The sequence below is a fragment of the Pinus tabuliformis genome, chromosome 5_1 (assembly GCF_031772625.1).
Source record: "Pinus tabuliformis cultivar Carrire ecotype Pingquan chromosome 5_1, CPIR1, whole genome shotgun sequence".
Lineage (NCBI taxonomy): Eukaryota > Viridiplantae > Streptophyta > Pinopsida > Pinales > Pinaceae > Pinus > Pinus tabuliformis.
The window spans coordinates 764,524,775-764,550,771 of record NC_142305.1 but is presented as its reverse complement, the minus strand read 5'-3'; the positions used below and the strand labels follow the sequence as shown (position 1 = coordinate 764,550,771).

Below are 25,997 nucleotides of genomic sequence, written 5' to 3'. Positions count from 1 at the left end.
GTATTGTTAACCAAGCCTCAGCTTGTTTTCCCCTGGTTTCTCTCTCACAACCTACTCTAGAGACTAGCTTCAAAACAATTAAGAGGAAGGATACACTTAGAATAGGCATATAACTTAAAATAAACCAAGATTCTACATCTCACCTAGATTGTAGGATTTGCATCTCATTTAGGATAGTGAAGCATCCTTAAGCAACAATTGTTCATCCAGTGACTTGGTAATTAATTTGTCTTAAGCAAGTAATTGACTCCATTTAAGGCACTAGTCTTCCATAATAATCTAATCAAATCATTTAACTTGCTAATTCAACCAAGTTGCTAGGCCATTTAGTTGTGTCTCCTGGACTTGTTGGTTTCTAATAGGTCTTACATCTTCAAATTTCACAGGGATTACCCCCCATAGCTTGTTGTAGGGAGTCGGCTAAAACGGAGAGGGCGGGGAATAGAGTGACAGCCCCCACCCTGAGCATTGTCGTATCTTGCATGTACAGTTTGGGTGACAACACGGTCAAAGCCTGTTCTTTTCGCCGAATTCTCCCCACTAATCCATGTCCAAATGTGCCCAAGAAAAGCAAGCATAAATAGCCAATTACATAATGAAAAACCATACCTTTGGGGTTGGAAAGCCCACCTTCAAACATACGATCATGACAGATGAGCAAGGGTACACAATAGCTAGCTTAGGTGACGGAGAATAGTAGCACATCGAGCTATTAGGTGGCTACAAGGGGTTGTTGGTTGTCGGTTGAAGATAAAGCCAGGAGCAAATTTTCTCCTATAGGGGCCACCCACCAGTGGTGGATAACAGTAAGCATGAAATGTTGATAATGATGACACTACCATGTTGATAAATATCTAAAATACATTGCACCAAAGCCAAGGCCACTTACAAATTCAATAATACTCATGACCATGTGGTTGTTATTTTGTGTAGCATCAGACAAGTGTTCTAGTCTCAGATGATGCTACGAGGTTACGGAACACTAGATGTCGAGAACCCAAAAAAGGTTTCACGAGATAAGCTTGGGAAACACCTTAATTAAATTAATTTGCATAATTAAAATATTTCCTAAGTCTAACTTATGAAAAGCAGTAAATTAAAGATAATTAATTAAGGATATTCAAGATTGCTCTAGAGACTCCTATTGATGAAGTCTAATTGATCTTAGTTGTCGATAGACATTAAATCGTGGTTGTTGAAGATTCAACGATAGATTATAAGAGCAAGTTGAAATTCTTAGAGATAGCATCAGCGTGATCAAGTTGTGAGACGCAGATCGAGCTACCCAGTTTGTAGTCTTTAGCAAGGGCGCAATTCGAGCCAAGGGAAGAGTATCAGAGAGAGGAAGCAATAGATAATTTGGGAGCAGGATTCTGTAGAGATTCCTAGTGTTTTTCCAGTGTCGGAGTGGCAAGAAAAGGGAGGTCAAATACATCTGTAGAAGAGATCGCACAAGCAGTGTGAATAGCCAGAAACCCTAGTGCGAGTTGTTTGGAAGAGGGTTGATTCAGTTGTTGGAAGACAGGGCAACGTCCAGGATGCAAAGCAAGTCACTTCCAGAGGCAGAGGGTGGCTAGATAGCCCAGTTGGAGGCAGATCCAAGGTTGTGTGTGTTGCTCAGAGACTGCATTGCTTATTCCAGGCAGCAGTGCGAGTTGCCAGTGTGGGGTGCGAGCAGGCTAGAGTAGGCCAAGTTGATTTGCAAATCAGATTTGGGATCTCCAGAGTATTTTGCTAGTTGTGATTTATGATTGCCGAAGGATAGCTAGTTGGGCATCCCGTTGTAAAATTCTCAAATTGTTGCATAATAAAAATAAACCCTCATCTACTGCATCAGTTTTCTCTTTGGGATTTTTTAGAAGATGTTTAGTCCAAAAATATTGGTGTCATTTTTATTGTGTGCATCTATTTCTTAGTTCCTATTTTATAATTCCGCAACATTTTTATTGTGAAGAATGCATCAGTGATTTAATTGTTATTTTTCGTAAACAAATAAACTTCTAATAGTTAGAAGATTAAACTCCAGTTGGTGCATTCATGGAAATTTCACAGTGGTAAGACATAGGTGCACCCAACAAGGGTTGGATTGACCCCTACATCGGTGATCACCCCTACATAAGACTCATAACCATGTGGTAAGACATAGGTGCACCCTCCATGGGCTAGACTGACCCCTACACTGGTGATCACTCCTACAAAAGCAGGATTCTCTAAAACCATGAGTCCTCAAGTAATCCCATCCAAGGCCCTCCAATCCTATCCAAGACGAAAGGAGCGAGAAATGAACTCAAGGGGACCAGGAATGGTCCGACCAGAAACAAGGTCTAGGACACCTAATACAAGGCCTCACATGGTTGTTATAAGGCTTTAATTTGTGACCTTGGGCTTACAATGGTGTGAAAAATGCTGTAATAGATATATATGTAACCGTGCTAGTATAAAGTGTAACAGGATCTACACTTGTTAGCAATTTGTGCCTCGAAAATCATGCTCAAATTCTGTTGTATGGAGTCTACTACCTTGGGAATCATGCCCAGATTTTGTTATGTGCAACTTGTGGCCGTGGGATTTACACCTAGATATTTATGTGTAAAATTTTCCACCTTGTGAAAAGGGAACAAGGCCTATTATGTGGAATCTGCTACATTGTGAAGTGTGCCCATATTTTATTGTGTGGAATCTGTTCCCTTGGGAAGCATACTCAGATTTTGTTGTCTAGATTCTAGAATACCTTATGATGTGCACCCATATTCTCGAATTCTCTAGTGCATCTATCTTGAAATTTGTGCTTGCACATCAAATTCTCTACTTGGAAATTCACCTCCAGCATGTGCCACCTTTCTATCCTCATTTTATGTCACGTGACATCACAATTTTTCAACTTCTTCACTACCACACTTGGGTGCATCCTCTTGACCCCATGGATCTGAAACCATATTGGAAATTGCAAACAAAATCACAAAAATGGTAGAGTAGCAATAGAGAGAGAGAACCTTTTGAATTGATAGTATATTCCAAAACATAGAGATTCATTTAAATAGCCTCAATAAGAGGAGTTTTTTGTGTCATGCCCCCTAATATCTAATTTAATATTCACATCGTTACAAACACAACAGCAAAAATTTCAGACCAACAATAGAAAGAAAGTCATTGAAATCGATAGTGTATCCCAAACAATATGAGAGTCTTTTACATAGCCTCAATTAGAGTGATTGTTTGTTTCATATTTCCTAACATCTAATTTAATTAACATTAACTTTTAAGTAACAACAACTTTATTATAGCTAAGGGTTGGCTTGAGTGGTTGAGTGCTTTGAGTTTATGCAAGAGGTCTCATGGATCAATCCCCTGGGTTGTTTTCCTCTATTAGATGTGTCAATCAATGTCCCTAACAGGTTAGATTCCATAATTACCATCGACGGGTTTACATTGGGTACCATCTATGAAGTGCAACGAAGGGCCTAGGGGTTTACTCACAAGATTTCCTTAGAAAAAAACTTGACTTCATTACATCATGTATTTATTAATATCAAAATAACTTCAAATATAAAACCTCCTAAGTACAATATATGACCAGAAACAACTTGTGCATGAAATGTCTTACCTTTTCATTAAAATTTACTCAATTGTATCTAAATAATTTAGATAGCATGCTTACATCCTCAAGATAAAAGTTGTCTACCTTGCTAGTGTAATTTTCACTGTACAGAGACTGGTATCATCTTACATCCTAAAAAGAAGATAACTTGCTCTTACACATTAGGTTGGAGTTGCCTTAAGCATTTCCTATGCCTTATGTACATTTGTGTAATTTCTAGTCCCATTTGTTTCCGTCAATGAATATGGTCATTATATTTTCATTCTTTCTCATAAATTTTTCTTTATTCATGCTTAATATATTGTTTCTTCAACATGTATTAGGAGGGTCAACTAGGCAATTCTCAAGTGGATGATATTAAGGCTCAGCTATTGGAAATGGGTTATTCTGAAATCGAAGTCTCTTCAGCCGTTGACATAAATGGTGAGAATGTTTCCTGTTAATTATAAACAAGTTAATTCTGCAATTGAATTTTTTGTTAAATTTTGGATATGGATGTTATCCCTTTTCTTGACAACGGCCTAGGAGACAGATAAATAGATAGATATTGGCTCTGTTAATGCCTATTATTGGCCAAAAACCATTGTTGGGATAGAAGAGAGAATACATCATACAAAAAACTAAGCCATGGTGCCATTGAAGGCCTTGTTCTTTTAATATGTTAATTTCCTGAATTAAGTTGAACATAAATAATAATAAAATCAAGGTCTAAAATCAGGTTTAGGCAGGTAGCCTCTAAACCCTTAAAATCAGAGATCAAAATTTCATCCAAACCCAAGAGCCTTCAAGAGAGGAAGTCCCATTTCATTTATTGTGAGGTGGGAAGTATAGTGACATCCAAATGCTTGAGGTATCAGATCGAACTAAAGAATCCGAGTCTTGCTTTTTCGAACATGGTGGAATTGATGTTGATATCGGAGTGAACATGTAGGTGATACATTTTCCCATGCATAACAAACTAGGCCTTCTTTGGAGTAAGACTCTTCTTTGACATCTCTCTAATCAAGGATGTAGTGTATGGAAATGATCTTCTGTGTGGTACAATGATTGACTACGTTTGAGCTACTCTATCTTAATAAAATGAGCATTTTCTCCTTGGATTCTCTTGATGCTAACATGGAGAGCATTTTAGGAAAGGAAACATTGATATGGAAATAGTACAGGGACACTTGGAAAAGTTCTAAGCAAATCTTTTGTATGAAAACATCCCAGATGTTCCCTTGTACAGCTGCCAAGACCTTTATTTATAAATTATGAAGGGATGAAAACAGACATTTTCATTTACAACTAATAATTAATTATGAAACTAGTATAATGATCATTATATCATGACATATTTAATGTAATAGTAAGAATGTTAGAGCTCAATATTGGCTAGTAGAAAACTACTATTTTGGTACTGTAAATATATTTTTTATTGCCCCTTTAAATTATTTGTAAGTGAACCCTGTTACACCTCAGATTCACTTCAATGCACCTCACATTTTCTTGCTGGATGTGACCCATCATATGAACATGTTTTGTACATATCTTGAATATGTTAGAGCTTAAAGTACCATGATCAAATTTGCCACCATGATGCCTTGTACTATTGTATCACGATCAGCCAAGTGTGACCATTTTGTACTCATGTATTGTATTGGACCATGCTTAGATGATATATGTAAAAATGTTTCCACTAGGTGGTTTCTCTAGACCCTTGTGGCTGATCATTGCCCATTCTCTTAGCCCCCATTTCAGGGTAGTCCTTGTTCTTATGGCTTAGTTGATTACCCCTTGGAGGTTAGTAAGTTGACCGCATGTTGGTCGTTTATGACCTAGGTAGGTATGTGAAGGTATTGGGATGGATCTACTAGGACAAATGACCTAGAAAACCTCTAATGTACCCAAGCCAAGAAATGCTATTCAAACCAATGTTGCGAAAATCGTTATTGGGATTAAATCGGCGAGGGGAAAAAATCGTAAAATACAAAAATATTCTTTCTTTTTTTCAAAATTTTTAATATCTAAAGCATCTACAACATACAATAAATACATTGACACATAAATGTGATAAAAGAACTAATATATAAGATGTGCAATATCATTTCTCGTGCTACATCACACATAACAGTGAATCATGTCCTGAATAGTAAGTCCTGACTCCTGAGTCCCAACTCAGCCTCAAAATATCAACAAAAATTATAATAATGTATCTCATATCATGAGTCATAATGTCATATACAATGAAATGAACCAAATAACTAAAGTCTAATACCACTGATTTCCTTTGCCCCTCTTGCGAGAAAATACAATAGCTTTCCCTTTCCCTCTAGATGTAGATGTCGGTGGAGTTGGTAGTGGACTCTACTGTGCTCTAGAACCTGAAGAAGTAGGACCTAGAGGAGGTAGACCACGTCCTCTACTGGTAGTAGGGGTAGCTCGGGTAGGTGGTGTCACCTCCTCCTCCTCCTCCTCCCCCTCTACGCCTTCCACTACCTCCTGCTCTAACCAATCATTAGCAGACTCCATGAAAGGCCTCTCGGCCTCAACCCTCCATGCAGCAATGGTGTCAATCCCATCCAATGAGATGGCCTCCATATCAGGTATTTTCTCAAGTTGCCTCACCCACAATCGAAGATTGTAGTAGACGTAGACCATGTCATTAAGTCGCTCAAACTCCAACCTATACAAAAATCATAAAATAATAATTATAAAAAAAATATTGTTTAATGAATTCAAAAAATTAATTGGAAATTTGCAATATTTTAAGTTTTAAGTTTGACCTGTTGCGCTTCTTGTTGTGTATTTTTTCAAATACACTCCAGTTGCGCTCGCATCCTGAGGAGCTACATGTTTGATTGAGGATTCGAATGGCAAGCTTTTGCAGAACCCTCATGGGGTACCCTGGCACCATAGATTCTCCACCATGCATCTATAACAAAATTACAAATAATATTTTAAATTAAAAAAAAAAAAATGAAATTTGAAAGTTGAAGCAAAGTATGAAGTTATGAACTTGAAGAAACAATGAAATTTGAAACAAACTAAAATATACCTGGCATTTTAGTCTTCCTATCAATCACAGCCATCTCAAAGCCAAATGTGCCACCTTCCATCCTATATATCTCCATTTCTTTGGAGATTTCTGCACATTCTGTTGGAGATCGCACCATCCTCTGAACACAGGTTAAGAATCCATCCATGATCTCAACATCAAATACGAACCCACATGGGTAAGAAAATGCGGGGTTCAGGTAGATCCTTGCAGCATGAATGGGACGATGGAGTGTGTTGTTCCATCGTTCATCAATCACTTCTCATAGGAGGATTTGTTTCTGAAACCCCTCATCTCCCTTATCATCATAGTAGGCTCAAATGGATTCTTTGGCCTTGTCCATGGCCTCATACAAATAGCCCATTGCGGGCTTTTCACCATCAACTAATCAAAGAACCTTTACCAAAGGTTCAGTAACGGTGCACACCTCCTGCACTCCCGCCTAGAGGTCTTCCTGGTATGAAACTAATTTGCATATGGCCTCTCCCTTTGGTTTGCAGCTTATTGTCAAAGCACACCACTCCTCTGAAAGAAACATTCTCTTCACATCCCACATAAAATTCAAGAGGGAATGAAGAGATATGAAACTGGTGGCAGATCATGTAATGGCAGGGCACACCAACTCTTTGTTGTTGGTGAATTTTCTCATCAAGCTAAGCACAGATGTATGATTATATATAAATTTTGTAATGCTTTTTGATGAGTCAACAATATATTTGACAAGGGAAATTTTTCCTATGTCCTCCAACATCAAATCAATACAATGTGCAGCACAAGGTGTCCAAAATAAAGTGGGATGCCTCTCCATAAGCATCTTGTCAGCAACAACATAATTTGCAGCATTGTTCGTTATGACCTGGACAACATGTTTTGCACCCACCTCCAAAATAAACACATCCAGCAAATCACATAAAGTTTTTGCATCTTTGATATGTGAAGATGCATCAACAGATTTCATAAACATTGTCCCTTTGGGAAAACTAACCAAGAAGTTTATAAGGGTTCTCCCCTTTTGGTCGGTCCAACCATTTGACATCACAGTGCATCCTGTTTGTTCTCATGATGCCCTAAATTCCTCCAATCTTTTGGTGCAATCAACCTTTTCATCTTGAAGAATCCGACCTCTAAATTCATCATAAGAAAGGATTTTGTACCCTGGGCCAACAGTTCCAATAGCATCAACAACAGGCTGGAAAAATGGATTATTCCTTGCAACGCTGAAAGGAATATCACTCCAAAGGAGAAATTTGCCCAACAACTTGTCAGCTTGTTCTTTCTCAGTTTTTTTAAGCATTGAAGTGATAGATGGTTGTGAACCAGGCATGGTTCTAGGAACAAAAAATGATGAAGCAGCTACCGGGTTGGTTGTAGATATTGATGCTGAAGTAGAACCAGTGCCACTTCCATGTTCACCTGAGCCTAACACCCTCCCTGCTAGTTGCTTCTTCATTTCTGCTTTGGCCACTCTCTCGTGCTCTAATTCTTCCAATGATCTCATGGCTCTTCGGATGATTTCCGCATTTGTATTTGTGCAAGGCCCTACATCAAATCCAGGGATTTGTGCAAGGTGATACTTCAATTTATAAACCTCCCCTGACATATGATGCCCACACAACTTGCAAGTCAAGTTCATTCTATCAAACCCTCCATTAGGTTCACCAAATTCCCACAGAGGGTCTAATTTCCTTGGCATGTTTGTAATTTGGTTGAACTCTTGAGTTTTAATGTAAGATGAAGTTTGAACTTTGAAATTGAACCTATGGCACAATAAGAGTTGCAAGTTACAAAAATAAAATAAAAAATTACATACATGACACAACACATTGAATTTTGACAATTTAACAAACAAAAAAACATCAACTCAATCCAAAATGAACTCTCTCCACTCTATGTAATAAAAATGAAAAAAAAACACCATCAAATCCACTCAAAATTTTTTGATAAACAATGGGTTATAGAAACCCAAGCAAAAACGAGAAAAAAACGAAAACAAAATGGCCAAATTTGGTGCCCATACCTGGAAACTGCGGTTTGCTGGAGAAATTTGATCCAAAGACGAAGTTCTCTTGCTTGGGATGCTAAAATCTCCAACCTTCCTCCTCCTCTGCCCTAGTAAATGCCTTCCAGGGTTCCTATCCTCCTCAACTCTCAATCCATCAGGATTTTTCTCCTCCTCAGCTCCCAATCCACCAGGGTTTTTCTCCTCCTCAGCTCCCAATCCACGCCGCTGCCGCTGTCTGTTCAAAATGAAAAAAGAAAATCTTTTTTTGCTTTATAAAACCTGTTGTCTGCCACCCCCACAATAATATCAAATCGAATTGCGATGATTACGAATTAATTGCGATAATTTGAAGTTAGCGCGATAATTTCGCGATTTTTTGAGAAAAAAATTGTAGTAATCGGACAATAATATCGGCATTTTAAAAAATCGCGATAATATCGTGATTTTCACAACACTGATTCAAACAATAAAAATTTTCTTTGTGACCTTTTAGCAAACAGTGAGTGAACCAATTGGTATATAATTTTTCATCAAACATATGTCAAAGAAGATAATTATTATACACAACAAGCAGATGAAAGGGAAAAAATCAAACTTTATTAATTCACTAGGAGGAATTTACAAGGCCTGAATTGTACTCAACACCACATTAGAATACCTCAACCTCCTGGACAATAGGAATTTTCTCAAGAAGATTTCTTCTTGAAGAACAAGGTAGCTCGACCTCACAAAACATTCTGCTACAGAACACTAAAAAGACTTCAGAAGCTGGTGGATTCGGCCTGCCAATAGTAACTGATATGATGAATAATCTTCAGCCTCCATTACTAGCAATCGATCTACAAAAATCTGGCCACAAATAGAATGAACTCGGCCCTCAAGAATGGCAAGAGCACTAACAGATCTTCCTGAAAATTAATTGAATGATACAATGTCCTCGCACTAATGGGTTTGATGGCCTTGGATGAGTAACTTGGCCTCCTGCTAGATGAATACAATCCCTGTTATTGGCCCTCAACAAACACAAGAATCCCATCCTCCAAATGTTGGTAATCTACAAGAAATTTCGCCTCCAATATAGTCTCTGATTTGGCACTAGAATTTGCTCAGGAATGTTGAGGAATTCGGCCTATATGACTAGCCTCTTCAGGGGTCATGATTCGGCCTTATTTACTTAATAGCCAGAAATACAAACTCTTGAAATTGACCTCCTTTTAGTGTTTAGAACATGTTACCCACCAAAAGTGGGTGACCCCATAGGAGAATTTTTTCTCCTAGTCTTGTCTTTAGCCGGCCGCTCGCAGCCCCTAACAGCCACCAATGTAGCCGATATTTTGTGGTATTATGATCTCCGCTCCCCGCAACAGTCATATGTCCCCTCGCCCATCTGTTGAGGGCATATGTTCAAAGGTGGGCAGTCCAACCTAGAAGGTATGTTATTCATTGTGCAATCGAGTGATTATGCTTGTTTTTCTTAAGCATTTTTGGTATGGATTATTGGGTGACCTGGATCGAGGAAGGGTTTTGGCCAGGATTTTGTTCCCTTACCTTAAATGGGGGGTTAATCCTCAATCCTAGTCCAGTGGGACCTTCTCTATTGGTCTACGGTTTTAGGAATGGCACTACTTAGGAAACTCCGATTTTTTGTAGCATGGTTATGTATTCCAGTTACACATTTTTCACTCCCCTCCGCACATTACAAGCCCTATTTCATCATCTTCCCTCTCTAGGTCCACATGACCATTGGGTCCACAAGGCACAAGCACACCCCCTCCCATTGTCCACATGTCCAGGTTGGGCCTAGAACTGTTGCCCCAAAGGTTGATGCAGCTAAAAGAAAGATAAAAGCATAATCATGGCTACAATCAAGAAAAAAAAGAAAGGAATATTATAAAATGCAAAATATGGCTAGGACATTCAATATAACACATGGGAAAAAGCCAAATATGAGCCCTACCCCTTATCATTATGGCCATCACCCTAGTTTCTAGAGCCATTGAGTGCCCCAAACATCATTGAGGAACCCATGCACGTCCCAACCTCTCATGGGTGATGAACTGCCCCACCTTAAGGGGGTGATAGTTGTTATATATCTCTCGCAGCATGCTCTTATTTCCTAGAGCCTCGAGCAGTGATACAAAGAAAAATCATAAAAGGAAAAAGGCCAAAGGCAAATAATGAAGGGTGGAAAAATAAAGGTCAGGGTAACTCATGTATCCACGATTGCTCCCTCCTACATCTATATACCCAATATGTGGGCCTTCCTTATTATTTCCACCCTTGAACCCATGGCATTCGACCTTGAGACCCTTGTGTCTCCACCCGTCTCATCATCATTTGCATGACACCTAACAAATGAAGGATGTACCTATGACCTATCTTTCCGCTTAGGGCCTGGGAACACCTAATAGGGTTGTTTATTAGCCACTCCTACCTAGGGAGATTACACTACTTCGAGTTCTATGCACCAAATCCAGAAGGGAAACCCCATATGAAGTCTCATGGTGCCCTTCTATAACAGGTTTTTTTCACTTAGATGCACTAATGAATTATTGTACCTAAAAGTGAGGATGTGCATTGGACTTTATATGCAATTGGATGGTGGCCTCATCATGGGTAAGCAACTTCATTGGGGCCCAAGCCCACCAGAGGATCATATTGACATCCCTAGGGGAAGCATTGAGAGCCATGGGACTCGTATCATGTGCAGAACACTATTTAACATCATGGGCACCCTCAACAGCCTTAGCAGTCTGCTTATTTCCCCACATTATTCATGAGATGATGCACTTGGACCAGAATACCCTTAGTCGACTTAACAGTGTACACATGGTTTGGCAACTGACTAGAGGCCTAGAGGAGGATTGTTTCACCCTTGTGAGACATGGTATGGCAAGAAACATCGTCATAGCCCTCAAATTGGAGTGTTATAGGCTTATCTATGATCAGGAGACCCATGAGACCAACATTTATGCTCCAACACCACTTCGGGGTCCCACTTGATGACCTAAATGAAGAATTAGGGGCCATACCCTAGTTCATGTTTTATGGTTCCCACTCTCACATATTGGCACCTAGAGGACTCAACCCCACCCTCCATTGGCCCTACTTTAGCATGATATCATCAATTCGGCTAGCATATGGATGGCTAATTCATAATTTGTGAAAGCTACTTGGTTTGTTTTTTACCAAGGCTTGTTTCTTGCCCATTTTTAAAATATGTTGGGGGCTATTAGGCTAATTCGACTTAGTGAGACTCATATAAATAGAACTTAGATTCATTTGTGAGAGATCATCATCACACTTGGGACTTTTGGCCTCTTTGGCTAATTCGCACTTCTTCTTTGGATAGCTTTTGGAGTATCTTGGATGCACTTTGATGTTTGGACCTGATCTTTGATCTTGTATCGGAGCTACTCCTTGAATATAGATGGATATATTGCATGATTATCTTGTAAGTTCTCTTGTTGATGAAATATTTCTTTGAAATATGTCTAATGTATGTAATTGTTGCAACTAAAGTAAATGCTCTTGTGCCCTAATTTTGTTGAAGAAGTTTTTTGGAAGCCATTTGGTTGGCTCTTGCATATGTTACTCATGGACATGCAATGACTGTTCCTAGAAATGAAATGTTGCTTTTCTTCATGAAACTCCATATTCTAATAGTAGGTAATTGTTGAAGGTTGGTAGCTAGGGCATCAACTTTTAACCTCCTTGAAGACAAATTTGGCTAATCTAAAGCATCTAGGACTCCATTAGCCCAAGGGAGAAGGAATGGGCCCAAGCCATTTGGTGATCACACTCTCTTTTCTCCATAATTTCTCCTCTTAAAATTTTAGTCCCCTCCTCTTAGATGACTAGGCTAGGGCATAGAGCGAAATCCTCTAGAGAGTGAAAAGATGGAATCTAGGAGCATATACTTCAAGTTTAGAGTCTTGTCTACATGACCTCAAATTTTGGTGGTCATCTCTTGAGTTTTCATCAATAGAAATCTTTGCCCTGTGTGTGCCCTAGAAGGGAAACCTTAGCTTGTATTCCTTTGACTTGGGGACTTCTTTGAGGGTTGTATGAGCTTAGTATTCATTGGAATAAATCATAACAAACCCTTTCTTCTTCTTGCCTTGATCTCGGGAGTGCCTTTAGCCATGATAATTTACAAAACCCTAGATCTTGTGCAAGTTTCTTCTACGTCACTTAGAGGGAGCAAAGAGCCTTTAGGAAGTATTAGAATGTCATACAAAGCTTCCTTTGAGAGATTTATCTTATCACCTAGTACCATAAACCCTAGAACATCAATCAAAGGTGATTATCTATCTACCAAAACACCTCCCATCGGTGAAAGTTTGTAAAGAGCAGGGGACATTGGTTGTTGTGACAATGGGCCTTTGTCCCATCATTATCACTTGGTCTAGCTCTTTGTCCTATAAGGTTTCCCTCCTTAGGGCCTGTTAGATTGTGTGGTAACATTTTTGGCTTCGTTGCCGGGGAGGAAGCAAGTCTTCCTCGGTTGGTTAAAAATTGAAGAGGTGATTGTTTCAACGACAATTAAGATCCTCTTCTAACGACTCCTAAATTGCTTGGTTACAAAAATTATGAGAAAAACATAACTCCTCTAACTAGAGTTGTTGCTAAGAAGGCTACTGAACTTGACAAGTCTCCTTCAAGGAATACAACACCTATTGCTAGGCAGCTTTTCCCTGACATAATGAATACCAACACTAATCAAACCCAAAATCAAAATCAAAACCAAACTCCCCTACCTAGGAGATGGAATATAGCATCATTCAAACCTTTAAATGTATGGGTTACTTTCCCTGATGCTTCCTATACATTACCTGATAAGCACCATGAATGGCTACCCAAGTTCCATGGGAAAGGTGATATAATTGCTGACAGACATGTTAAAAATTCCTTTGTGCCATATGCCCTAAAGAGATTGCGCATGAAGATATTGTGATGATGTTGTTCACACTAACCTTTGAGGGAGATGTTAGAGACTGGTATACTAGTTTGCCTTTTGGTAGTGTCATTAGTTTTTCTCAACTACAAGATCTCTTTAGGAAAAGGTGGGAAATTAATTTTGAAGGGGGTATAGTTATTCAAAGGTTTTATAATAACTAAAAAGGAAAACACAGATGTTAGATCCTTCATCCTAGAATTTGATAAGTTTGTTAGGGACATACCTGAACATCTTTAGCATATTGATGCCGAAATCTTAGAAAAACACTTTAAGGGAATCCAAGGCCATATAACATACCAACTTAGGGATAAAAAGTCTAAAACTCTAGTTGAAGCACAAGAAATGGCTAATCGAACAAAATCTTAATGCTACTCATATTGAGATGTTCAATTTCTATAGGGCTAAAGTTGAAACCAAAAATTCCAAAGACCAAGTTGAAGAAGCAGTTGTCACTCTATGCAAAAAGATGGACAAAATGTCTAATGACATGGCTATTGGGGTTAATATTGTATATTGTATATGAATAAGTAAACTACACTAGAAAAGGGAAAAAGAAATGTTTTTCCTTCCAAGAACAAAAACAAGGTCTTTGTCAAGAGAAATAATGAGGAAGGTAAGGTAAGAAAAATCAACAAAGTTTCCCCAATAACTTAGCTCCAACTAATGCGATGGAATAATAAGATTCTTCCTCCGAAGAATATCAAAGTTAGGGTTTCGATGAAGAGAGTGAGGAAGAAGGAAGTAGTGAACAGATGAATGTAGTCAGTGAATCTCATGCCTTTAACATCATTTTATGGGGAATGTATGCTCATCAGCAGATTAGTGAAGTAAATCTTAAAGAAGAACCAAGTGAACCCATACCAAGTGCGGAAGGTAATGGAAGATTCAAAGGATTACAATATTCTAGGAAGAATGATAAAGAAGCTTCGTCAAGTTCGAAACCATCAAAGGAAAGAGATCATCCCAAGAGGGGACCCCTAAAGAAGGACCCTCCTACGAAGGATAACAACAAAAAGGATCCTCCTAAAGGGGAGCCAAAGCACAAAACCAAGGACAAAGAGAATGAGCTAGATATAGATGATGGTGTTGCTATAGGTAAAATGACCATGTAGGTTCCCATCAAGGAGATGGTGAAACTCCTATCCCAGAGAAGACAAGTGAAGAAAGCATTAGGGCTTGATGAGGATGATCCACCTATTATGTTGCAAAATATTCATTTTACTAGGACCAATCCCAACCATGATCCATTCTTGGTGACCCTAGTTGTGAATAATCTCCTCCTTCATAATTGTATGATGGATTTAGGGGCTTTTGCAAACATTATGCCATTAAAGGTCATCTAACAGCTTAGATTGGACATCACTCGTCCCTATAAGAATGTGTGTGGTTTTGATTCTAGATCCATACCCATCCATGGCCTCATTAAAGATTTCAAAGTAGCCTTGGCTGTCAATGAAGACTTATATGTGCTAATGGACATTGTTGTTATAGACAAACTTGATGTATGGGGAATGTTGTTATCAAGAAAGTGGGTGCTTTTGTTGGTGGGTAACTTGTGCTAGTGGACATTTTTGTTATAGACATACCTAATGTATGGGGAATGTTTTTATCAAGAAAGTGGGGTGCTTCTGTTGGTGGGAAACTTCAAATGGACTTGTCTTATGCTACCATTTTGCAACCTGATGGAACTCCATTTATTCTTTATAGAGAACTCCAATTTCCCAATCATATGGAGGATCTTGGCCTTCTCCCGTATCCCAATAAGCTAATTGATTTCAACAATTCAAATGCCCTTGCCCTTTTCCCATCTTAGGAAGTGTGTCTCCTTAAGAGGCCTAATAAGCCTCAGAAGAAGTGGGTGCAAAAGTCAAAAAAGGAGTTCAAAATTGGGGAAGTAGTCTTAGTGGATAAAAATCATGTGCCTGTCAAGGTCCATGGTAAGGTTGGTGAAGGATACTATTACATAGCTAGACTTGATTGGGAGCTTTGGCCTAATCCCATTAAGGCCAGTCACATCACCCCTTTCTTGGATACTTGACATTGTATATTATGCATGTTAGAGTAGGATGCATTGCATGTTGATTTTGCATAGCTACTATCATCATATCATGTTCTCATGATAGAGTAGGTGCATTAAGATTAAACTTGCATAGATTTTATTTTTTGTATGGTTTTATTATTTAATGAAAACATGGGCGATAAAAGTACACCCAGGACACATGCTTCCAACATTGTTTGTGATGTGCAGGATACATGGATGCAGTCCCAGAGGATTGTTGGTGTTCTCATGACCTCCCGTTTGATTACATGGTTCAAGCACTCTATGTGAAAATTCCAAATTGGAATCCTATTGCAGCAACTGGAAATTATTCTCCTAATTGTTAATTTAATTTAACAATTTATTTTTTGTTTGCTACAACAAATACTAAATAAATCACTGCAATCTACACAAATAAAACTGTGGAAGAATAAACGCTGGAAGAAGTGCTAACACACATAAAAATAACACAGTTATTTTTGGACAAAAGTCCCTAGAAAAAACCAACTTGGGAAAACCTATGCAGCAACTAAGGGTTTTATTATTATGCCGCAGTGAAATAATTTGAGTACAACTGGATGGCGAGACTGGCAATCCTACAGAGAAATAATTGCAAACAATTTGGAGAGGAATTTTCCTCACCCCACAGGCAATCTCCCGACACAACTTGCCTTCAGAATTTCGTCCCTCTGGGCCTCTACGTCAGCCTTTGTGCTGTTGACTGGACGTCTAGCCTCGGATTGGACTCTAATGAAGTCGTTCTGCCTTCTGCTAACCAGAAAGATGCTCCTCTGACACTCTGGGACTCCTTCCCGACCTCTGGAACTGAAAACGTCAATCTCTCCAGCAAATCAACTTTGCCTCTAGAAGCTACTGCGTTGCCCCAATGTCAGCATCTCCATGGCTCTCTTGCCTCTCTACAAATGCACTCACCGGATTTGGAAACCTTCCTTCGGCATCACTGTCTCTGCCCCTCTCTCACTGCTTCGATCTCACTAGCTCTCTCTCCAGCAAGTGACTGTTGCTACTCTGGAAATTGATTGCTCACGAAATCAAACCTTTCAAGTGTCCTCTCCATCACCACATCGACCTCCTCTTATAATCCTGTGTTAGAGCACCAACGACCAAGATTAAAACATAATCAATGGCTAGGATCATCTTGGAGTTGATCCGTGTGAGTTTCTAGATCATTCACGCCTTGGCTTAATTAATTTTATTAATTAACCATATTCCCTAAGTTTAGACTTAGGAAATATATAAAAACTAGTTAATAATCTAATTAAGTCATTTCTAGGTGGAATTTTCATAAACGATTTCTCGGTTTTGGAGATATCATGTATTCTAGCCTCTCCACCAAATTTCTTGGCTAGAACACATCCGATGCTACAAAATCTAACACTCCCTCTTAGTGAGGAATGTGTTCTAGTGTTGTTGCACACCCTGTCTCTGCATCATTTCCTATTATGCTGCTGATGTCTAGCCAAATTTCCCACCAACCACTGCTTAACTCTGATATACGCTGCATCTGTGTTGTTGTTGACCCTGCTGAACTGCTGCCAACTGCATCTGCACTGCAACTTCCTCTCATTTGTTGTTGTTGCAACTGCAACATCTACAACTGAAAAGCATACAAAATATTGAATCAACAGTGATCAGTGTAATGCATCTGCCATACGAGTCTCTGGCTACTGCTAGTATCTGCATTGTCACTGAAGAATCTGCGTTGTTGCTGATTCTGCACTGCGCTCCCTAGCATCTCACTGCTACTAGTCTCTACAACTGTCACTCTGGCATCTGACTGCATCAACTGTCACTCTGGCATCTGACTGCATCAACTGTCACTAATTCATCCTGCTACTGAATACTGTGGGCCCCCGTAGCAAGGTATTGATCTAGGAGGTGGATTCCTCAAGGATCCTTCCCATCTTTAACACTCTGGGGCTACAACACCAAGTCACGCCACCTCATTCCTAGAGGTATATCAACAAACATGGCGAAGTCTTCATCTAGTCTGGAGGAAAGCCTATCGATCTCTGTTGAAGTTGTCTGCTAGTGCTGCTTCTCCTCCTTGTGCTTCTTCCAGAGAGGACACTGGGTACTGCAGTGACCGAGTTCACCACACCCAAAGCACTTGACCTTCGATAGGTCTTTCTTCTTCTTCCTCTGCTCCCCCTGTCCTTGATGGGACCCTTCGATGCAAGGGCCACATTATCCTCCTCCTTCACCTACTTTTATCTGCTGCTGCTGCCACTGATGGAGCTCTTTAGAAGAGCTCGCCTCAATTCCTCTCGCTGCAAATCAGCCCACATCTTGTCCCAATCTGGTAGCATGTATCTGCCCAATAAGACACTGATGAGTGCCAATCTCACAAGCTCTGTGGGTTGAGGCATTGCCCCAACAACTGACAACTGGTCCCGAACCTCCTGAATCCTGGTGAGGAAGGGGTCTATGCCTTCCCCCTTCTGCATCCGGATGAGTCTTAGCTTCTCCTCGAGGTACATCTTTCGTTGCTCGGAAGTACCTTGATACAACGTGGCAAGAGCATCATCTGCTTGGCAGTATCTTTTCTAGAGATATGTGAAACAACATCATCCCAGACTCCATCTAGGATCAGTCGTTTCACCCGTGCCATCTCCTTTCTGTACTCCTTTAGCTGATCTACATCCTCAGGAACTACTATCACTGCATCAATATACATTTTCAGGTCAAACTCATCCAGAAGGAAGGACATCCTTGTCTTCCAGATGACATAGTTGGATACCCCATCCAACCTGTCTTGATCATGAAGCCCAGCAGTGGCCATCTCAACAAATGTCGAAAACCTCCTTTTTCCTTCTTCTCAGTTGCTTCGCTGTTATTCGCACTTCCTTCTCGAGTGAAAAGATATGCTCACAACTACTGTTGATCTGCAAGGAAAAATCGAACTTCTTGAGACTAGAAATTCCCTGAGGAAAATTTTCCCTCTATGTGTGCTCTTCTTCCTTCCACCCAATGTTGGCTCTGCTCTAGCAAACTGCTGCAAAACCACTGTGTGCATCTAGAGATCTGCTCCGAGTTGCTCCCTCTACCTCTAGAATCACTCGATTTGGAGAGATCAAATTTTTCTGCCCCTCACTCAAAAAAATCGAATCTCTTCAAGTAACTCAGCCTCTTAGCAAAGTGACTGCGCTACCCATGGGAATTTCGATCTGATCCCCACACTGAACAGCGAAATTATTCTCTCTTCACCTCTAAGCTCTCCGGTTGATCAACTGCGCTCTGATACCATGTGAAAATTCCAAACTGGAATCCTATTGCAGTAACTGGAAATTATTCTCCTAATTGTTAATTTTTTTTTTTAAATTATTGTTTGCTACAACAAATATGAATAAATCACACTGCAATCTATACAAATAAAATTGTGGAAGAATAAACGCTAGAATAAGTGCTAGCGCACATAAAAATAACACAGTTATTTTTGGACAAAAGTCCCTAGAAGAAACCAACTTGGGAAAACCGGTGCAGTAGCTCAGGGTTTTATTATTATGCAACACTGAAATAATTTGAGTACATCTGGATGCCGAGATTGGCAATCCTACAGAGAAATACTGGCCAAAAATCTAGAGAGGAATTTTCCTCATCCCACAAGCAATCTCTCGGCACAACTTGCCTTCAGAATTCTGGCCCTCTAGGCGTCTGCGTCAGCCTCTACGCTGCTCTACGTAGCTGGCTGGAAGTTTAGCCTCGAACTGGACTCTGATGAAGTCGTTTTGCCTTCTGTTAACCAGAAAGACGCTTCTCTAGCACTCTGGAACTGAAAATGTCAATCTCTCTAGCAAATCGACTTTGCCTCTAAAATTTGTTGCACTACCCCAGCGTCAGCCTCTTTGTGGCTCTCTTGCCTCTCTACAAATGCACTCACCAGATCTGGAAACCTTCCTCCGGCTTCATTATCTCTACCCCTCTCATTGTTTCGATGTCACTAGCTCTCTCTCCAGCAACTGACTGTTGCTACTCTGGAAATCAATCTGCTCATGAAATCGAACCTCTCGAGTGTCTTCTCCATCACCACATCGACCTCCCCTTATAATCCTCTATTGGAGCTCCAATGGCCAAGATTAAAACATAATCGATGGCTAGTATCATCTTGGAGTCGACTAGAGTGAGTTTCTAGATCATTCACGCTTTGACTTAATTAATTCTGATTAATTAACCATATTCCCTAAGTTTAGACAGGAAATATTTAAAAACTAATTAATAATCTAATTAAGTCATTTCTAGACAGAATTTCCATAAACGATTTCTAGGTTTTGGAGATCTTATGTATTCTAGCCTCTCCACCAAATTTCGTGGTTAGAACACATCCAATGCTACAAAAAATAACACTCTATAGTGAGTTCATGTTCCAGTTGGAGCCAAATGTTACCCACCAAAATGGGTGACCCCATAAGAGAATTTTTTTCTCCTAGTCTTGTCTTCAATCGACAACCGACAGCCCCTGATAGCCATCGATGTAGTCGATATATTGTGCCATTATGATCTCTACTCCCTGCAGCAGTCATATGTCCCCTTGCCCATCCGTTGAGAGCATATGTTCAAAAGCGAGCAATCCAACCTGAAAGGTATGTTATTCATTGTGCAATCGGGTGCTTATGCTTGTTTTTCTTAGGCATTTTGGGTATGGATTATTGGGTGACCTGGAAACAGGAAGGGTTTTGGCCGGGGTTTTGTTCCCTTAACTTAAATGGGGGGTTAATCCTCAATCCTAGTCTTGTGGGACCCCCCCATTGGCCTATGCTTTCATGAAGAGCACTATTTGGGAAACCCCAATTTTGGTAGCGCGGTCCCATTTTCCAGTGACACATTTTTCACACCCCTCCGCACATTACAAGCCCTATTTCATCATCTTCCCTCTCTGGGTCCACAAGGCACTAACACACACCCTCCCCTTGTCCACTTGTTTGGGTCTGGCATGGAATTGTTGCCCAAAAGTTTGATGCAACTAAAAGAAAGAGAAAAGCATAATCAAGGCCACAAACAAAAAACGAAAGAAAAGAGTATTATAAAATGCAAAAGATGGTTGGGGCATTCAATATAGCATGTGGGTAAAAGCCAAACATAAGCCCTACCCCTTATCATTATGGCCATCACCTTGGTTCCTAGAGCCATCGCATGCCCCACACATCATTGAGGAACCCATGCATGTCCCAACACCTGGTGGGCAATGAACTTCCCCACCTTAAGGGGGTGATAGTTGTTTCATATCTCTCACAACATGCTCTTATTTCCTAGAGCCCTGAGTAGTGATACAAAGAAAAATCACAAAAAAGGAAAAAGGCAAATAATAATGGGTGGAAAAATAAAGGTCGAGGTAACTCATTTATCACGATTCCTCCCTCCTACATCTATATACCCAATATGTGGGCATTCCTTATTATTGCCACCCTTGAACCCATGGAATTTGACCTTGAGACCCCTGTGTCCCCACCCATTTCCTCATCATTCACATGACACCTACCAAATGAAGGATGTACCTTGGACCTATCTTCCCCCATAGGGGCTAAGAACACCTAATAGGGTTGTTTATTAACCACTCCTACCTAGGGAGGTAACACAACTTCAAGTTCGAAACCCCAAATATGGAAGGGAAATCCCATATGAAGTCTCATGGTGTCCTTGAATAACAGATTTGTTTCACTTAGATGCACTAATGAATTATTGTACCTAAAGGTGAAGATGTACATTAGACATTATATGCAATTGGCAGGTGGATTCATCATGGGTTTGGCAACTTAACCAGGGCCCAAGCCCACAAGAGGATCATATTGACGTCCCTAGGGGTAGCGTTGAGCCATGGGGCTCCTATCATGTGCAGAAAATTATTTCACATCATGGGCAACCTCAACAGTCTTCTTATTGCCCCACATTATTCACGAGATGATGCACTTGGACCAGCATGCCCCAGATGGCTTAGCAGTGTACACATGGTTTGGCAGCTAACCCGAGGCCCAGAGGAGGATTGTTTCACCCCTGTGAGACATGGGAGGGAAAGCACCATTGTCAAATCCCTCAGATTGGAGCATTACAGGCTTATCTATCATCACGAGACCCATGAGACCAACATTTATGCCCCAACACCACTTTGTGGCCCCCACTTGATGACCTGTATGAAGAATTAGGGGCCATCCCCTAATTCATATTTCATGGAGCCTTCTCTCACATTTTGGCACTAAGAGGACTGCATTAGGGGCCATCCCCTAATTCATATTTCATGGAGCCTTCTCTCACATTTTGGCACTAAGAGGACTCAATTCTGCCCTCCATTGGCCCTACATCAGCATGACATCAACAATTCAGCTAGAATATGGATGGCTAGTTCATAAATTTTTAAAGCTACTGGGTCAGCTTGTGACTAAGGCTTGTTTCTTGCCCATTTTTATAATATGTTGGGGGTTATTAAGCTAATTCGACTTAGTGAAATAGAACTTAGATTCATTTGTGAGAGATCATCATCACACTTGTGATTTTCAGCCTCTTTGGCTAATTCGCACATTTTCTTTGGAGAGCTTTTGGAGTATCTTGGATGCAGTTTGATGTTTGTAGTTGATTTTTTATCTTGTCGTGGAACTGCTCCCTGAATATGGATGGATATATTGCATGATTATCTTGTAAGTTCTCTTGTTGATGAAATCTTTCTTTGAAATATGTCTAATGTATGTAATTGTTGCAACTAAAGTAAATGCTCTTGTGCTCTAATTTTGTTGAAGAAGTTTTTTGGAAGCTATTTGGTTGGCTCTTCCATATGTTACTCATGGTATAACATGCAATGAATGTTCCTAGAGATGAAATGTTACTTTTCTTCATGAAACTCCATATTCTAATAGTAGGTAATTACTGGAGGTTGGTAGTTAGGGCATCAACTTTTAACCTCTTAGAAGACAAAGTTGGCTAATTTGAAGCATCTAGGACTCCATTAGACTAAGGGAGAAGGCACTGGCCCAAGCCATTTGGTGATCACACTCTCTTTGCTCCACAATTTATCCTCTTAAAATTTCAGTCCCCGACTCTTAGATGGCTAGGCTAGGGCATAGAGCAAAATCCTCTAGAGAGTGAAAAGGTGGAATCCGGGAGCATATACTTCAATTTGTGAGTCTTGTCTACAAGACCTCAAATTTTGGTGGTCATCCCCTGAGTTTTCATCAATAGAAATCTTTGCCCTAGGTGTGCCCTACAAGGGAAACCTTAGCTTGTATTCTTTTAACTTGGGGACTTCTTTGAGAGTTTTATGAGCTTAGTATTCACTGGAATAAATCATAAGAAACTCTTTCTTCTTCTTGCCTCAATGTTAGGAGTGCCTTTAGCCACAATAATTCACAAAACCCTAGATCTCGTGCAAGTTTCTTCTAGGTCTCTTCGAGGGAGCGAGGAGCCTTTAGGAACTATTAGAACGTCATACAAAGCTTCCTTTAAGAGATTTATCTTATCACCTAATACCATAAACCCTAGAACATCAATCAACAATGATTATCTATCTATCAGGACTCCTCCCATCAGTGAAAGTCCGTAAGGAATCAAGTGAGGATTTGGGGCTGTTCCCCTCCTCAGAAAATGTTGAAACTCTGGAATCAGCCTCTGCTCAATAAACCCAGAAAAGCCTAGAAAGCTTTTCTAAAATAACTGACCCCCGAAAATCACCCCCTTGAGGATCTATGCTATCCCTCAAGGCTCTGCGTCGCCACTGAAGAGAATCCTCCAAAACTCTACCCGAGACTCTGCCAAAATCCTCCAATATGCAAGGGCTGATCCCTTGCTCAATCTCCAAGCTCAAATCCTCCACATAAACCCAATCTGGAGCTCCTACCAAAAGAGACTACATCCTCCTCTCTCAAGACTGCGCAATCATCAAAATGCTCAGCTCCTCCTCAACTCCAAAGATCGATCCTCCTGCAAAAGACTGATGAAACTACCTTGCCTGAGCAGGCACTCGAAGTCCCCCGGGGCTAAGGGTGAGATCTCCGAACGGAGACACTCGATGCACTAAACAGTGCTGCAAACAGGCTAAATAGCCAGCGTGCTCTAAGTCGAAGTGACTAGCTCAAATGCAACATAATCGAATGCCAAAATGAGGAGGCTCCTCTCTCCTTTATAGCGTTGGCCTCTCTCAAAACCCTAAGGCCCACCTCCTCCAACGTAGCCTCTCTCTTGCCACGTGTTCCTCTCCATCTGCGCAGTCCCTCCAAGTGTCTACGTGGGCCCCCTTCTCTACGTGGTCCTTTGGCCCCCTTGGCTCCCCTTTTAAGTTACAACGTTGTGCTACTAGGGAGTGACTTTATTCAAAAAGTGAGTTATGTCCCCCCTTTCCTCACCTTTTTATTTATAAATAATTATAGAAGGCAAAATTGAGCAAAATCGAATATTCCAATTAGGCATGGCTAATTAGGAATATTACACCACAAAAAACCCAAGTGGACCCAGATTAGGTCAAGGGTATGGAATTGATCAATCAACGAGGGGCTTGATCTAATTAGGGAAGAGAATAGGATCAAAGGACTAATATTCTTTTGAGATTTAAATGCAATGATCCCAGTGAGGACACTAACCAAAATCAACCTAGGGCAAGAATTGGTCTTATGTCTGGGGCTTGCTATATATCAAGGTTCCACCGTCGAATTTGCCTCAAACTTGGAGGACCTCTGGAAGAAACCCCAGTGCATTCGTGGACCAAAAATTGAGGTGTTTGGATGGCTAGAAAGGAATTTGATTGGTGCCCTAGATGACCTATTAGGGTTAGGCCTAGAAGGAGAGGAAAAAGGCGAGAAAAATAATCTTTTAAGTGACCACCAGTGGTTGGATCAATGCCTTGCCTTTGGGAGAGATGGAGTCAAGGTGAATTTGTGATTTGGAGAGATTATACCCAATCAAGGAGACTTCTAGGCAACTTTGCATGGCAATTAAGGCATGAGAGCAACTACCAGAAGATTTTATACTTCGATGTGCAAGAATTGATGACTTATCAATGTGTATTCAATGGAAATTAACCTCTAGGAACATTCATGCGTTATACATGACACATGTAACATATGAAGCACTATAATAGATAAAAAATTCCACAATTTTGCATAAATTAGAGGTTATTTCAGACCTAGGTTATTGCATAAATTCCCGGACCGTCCTACTCCACAGCTGCCTCTCCCTGGTATCAATAATAGCCTCTGGCTACAACACCAAATGCCCCTCATCATCCGTGGGTGGTAGCTCATCTGTCACTGTCACCTGCTGCCCCAATGCCTTCTTCAGGCATGATACATGAAAAACGTTATGAATCTTGCTGCCTTGGGGCAGCTCCAACTCATACACAACCTGTCCAATCCTGTGTATCACCCTGTATGGCCCATAAAAGCGGGGCTTGAGCTTCTCAGCCCCCTTCTGCTTCAGTGACGACTGTCGATATGGTTGTAATCATAGGTAGACCAAGTCCCCTACCTCAAACTGTCTCTCCACTCGACCCCTGTCAGCTTACAGCTTCTGTTGGTTCTGCATTGTAGCCATATTATCCTTGAGAGCTCGGAGAATATCCTGACTCTCTTGGATCCAAATCTTGGCTGTCGGAGCCTTGCTAGCACCAAACATCACGTCCCCTACCTCAAACTGTCTCTCCACTCGACCCCTGTCAGCTTACAGCTTCTGTTGGTTCTGCATTGTAGCCATATTATCCTTGAGAGCTCGGAGAATATCCTGACTCTCTTGGATCCAAATCTTGGCTCTCGGAGCCTTGCTAGCACCAAACATCACGTGAGCAAAAGATAAAGAATGATATCCATACAAAGCATAGAATGGTGACATACCAATGGACATGTGATGTGTAGTGTTGTAGCAGTACTCCCCTAGATGCAGCCACTTCAGCCATGCTCGCTGCTGCCCACTGACATAGTTACGCAAGTAGCCCTCCAGCCACTTGTTAACTATCTTTGTCTGCCCGTCCGTCTGTGGGTGATAACTGGTACTCGGTGTCAACTCTGTCCCCACCAACCAGAAAAGCTCCTGCCAAAACCCGCCCATGAAACGACTATCCTTGTCACTGATGATGGTCTTAGGAAGACCATGTAGCCTAAAGACCTCTCTGAAGAACAGCTCGGCCACCTGCGCTGCTGTGTAGTGTGCGGATATGGCGAAAAAATGTGCATACTTTGTCAGTCGATCAACGACGACAAAGATACAATCCTTGCCCTGTACCATGGGCAACCCTGTGATGAAATCCATCGAAATACACTCCCATTTCCCCTCTGGAATGGGAAGAGGCTGCAATAATCCTGCAGGATGGCTCATCTCCCCCTTGTTCCTCTAGCAAATATTGCACTCCCGGATATGCTAGAGTACGTCCTC

The 25,997-nt window shown here is 40.7% G+C and overlaps 1 protein-coding gene across 1 annotated transcript in view; it reads left to right on the top strand.

Moving 5' to 3' along the window:
* The window catches only part of LOC149167159 (DNA (cytosine-5)-methyltransferase DRM2-like), a 166,312-nt gene that overhangs the window by 65,191 nt on the left and 75,124 nt on the right, over nucleotides 1–25,997 (top strand). Inside the window, exon 5 of the mRNA XM_089430388.1 lies at nucleotides 3,922–4,021. Within this exon, the coding sequence (XP_089286514.1) occupies nucleotides 3,922–4,021 (100 nt within the window). The remainder of the gene's footprint in view (nucleotides 1–3,921; nucleotides 4,022–25,997) is intronic.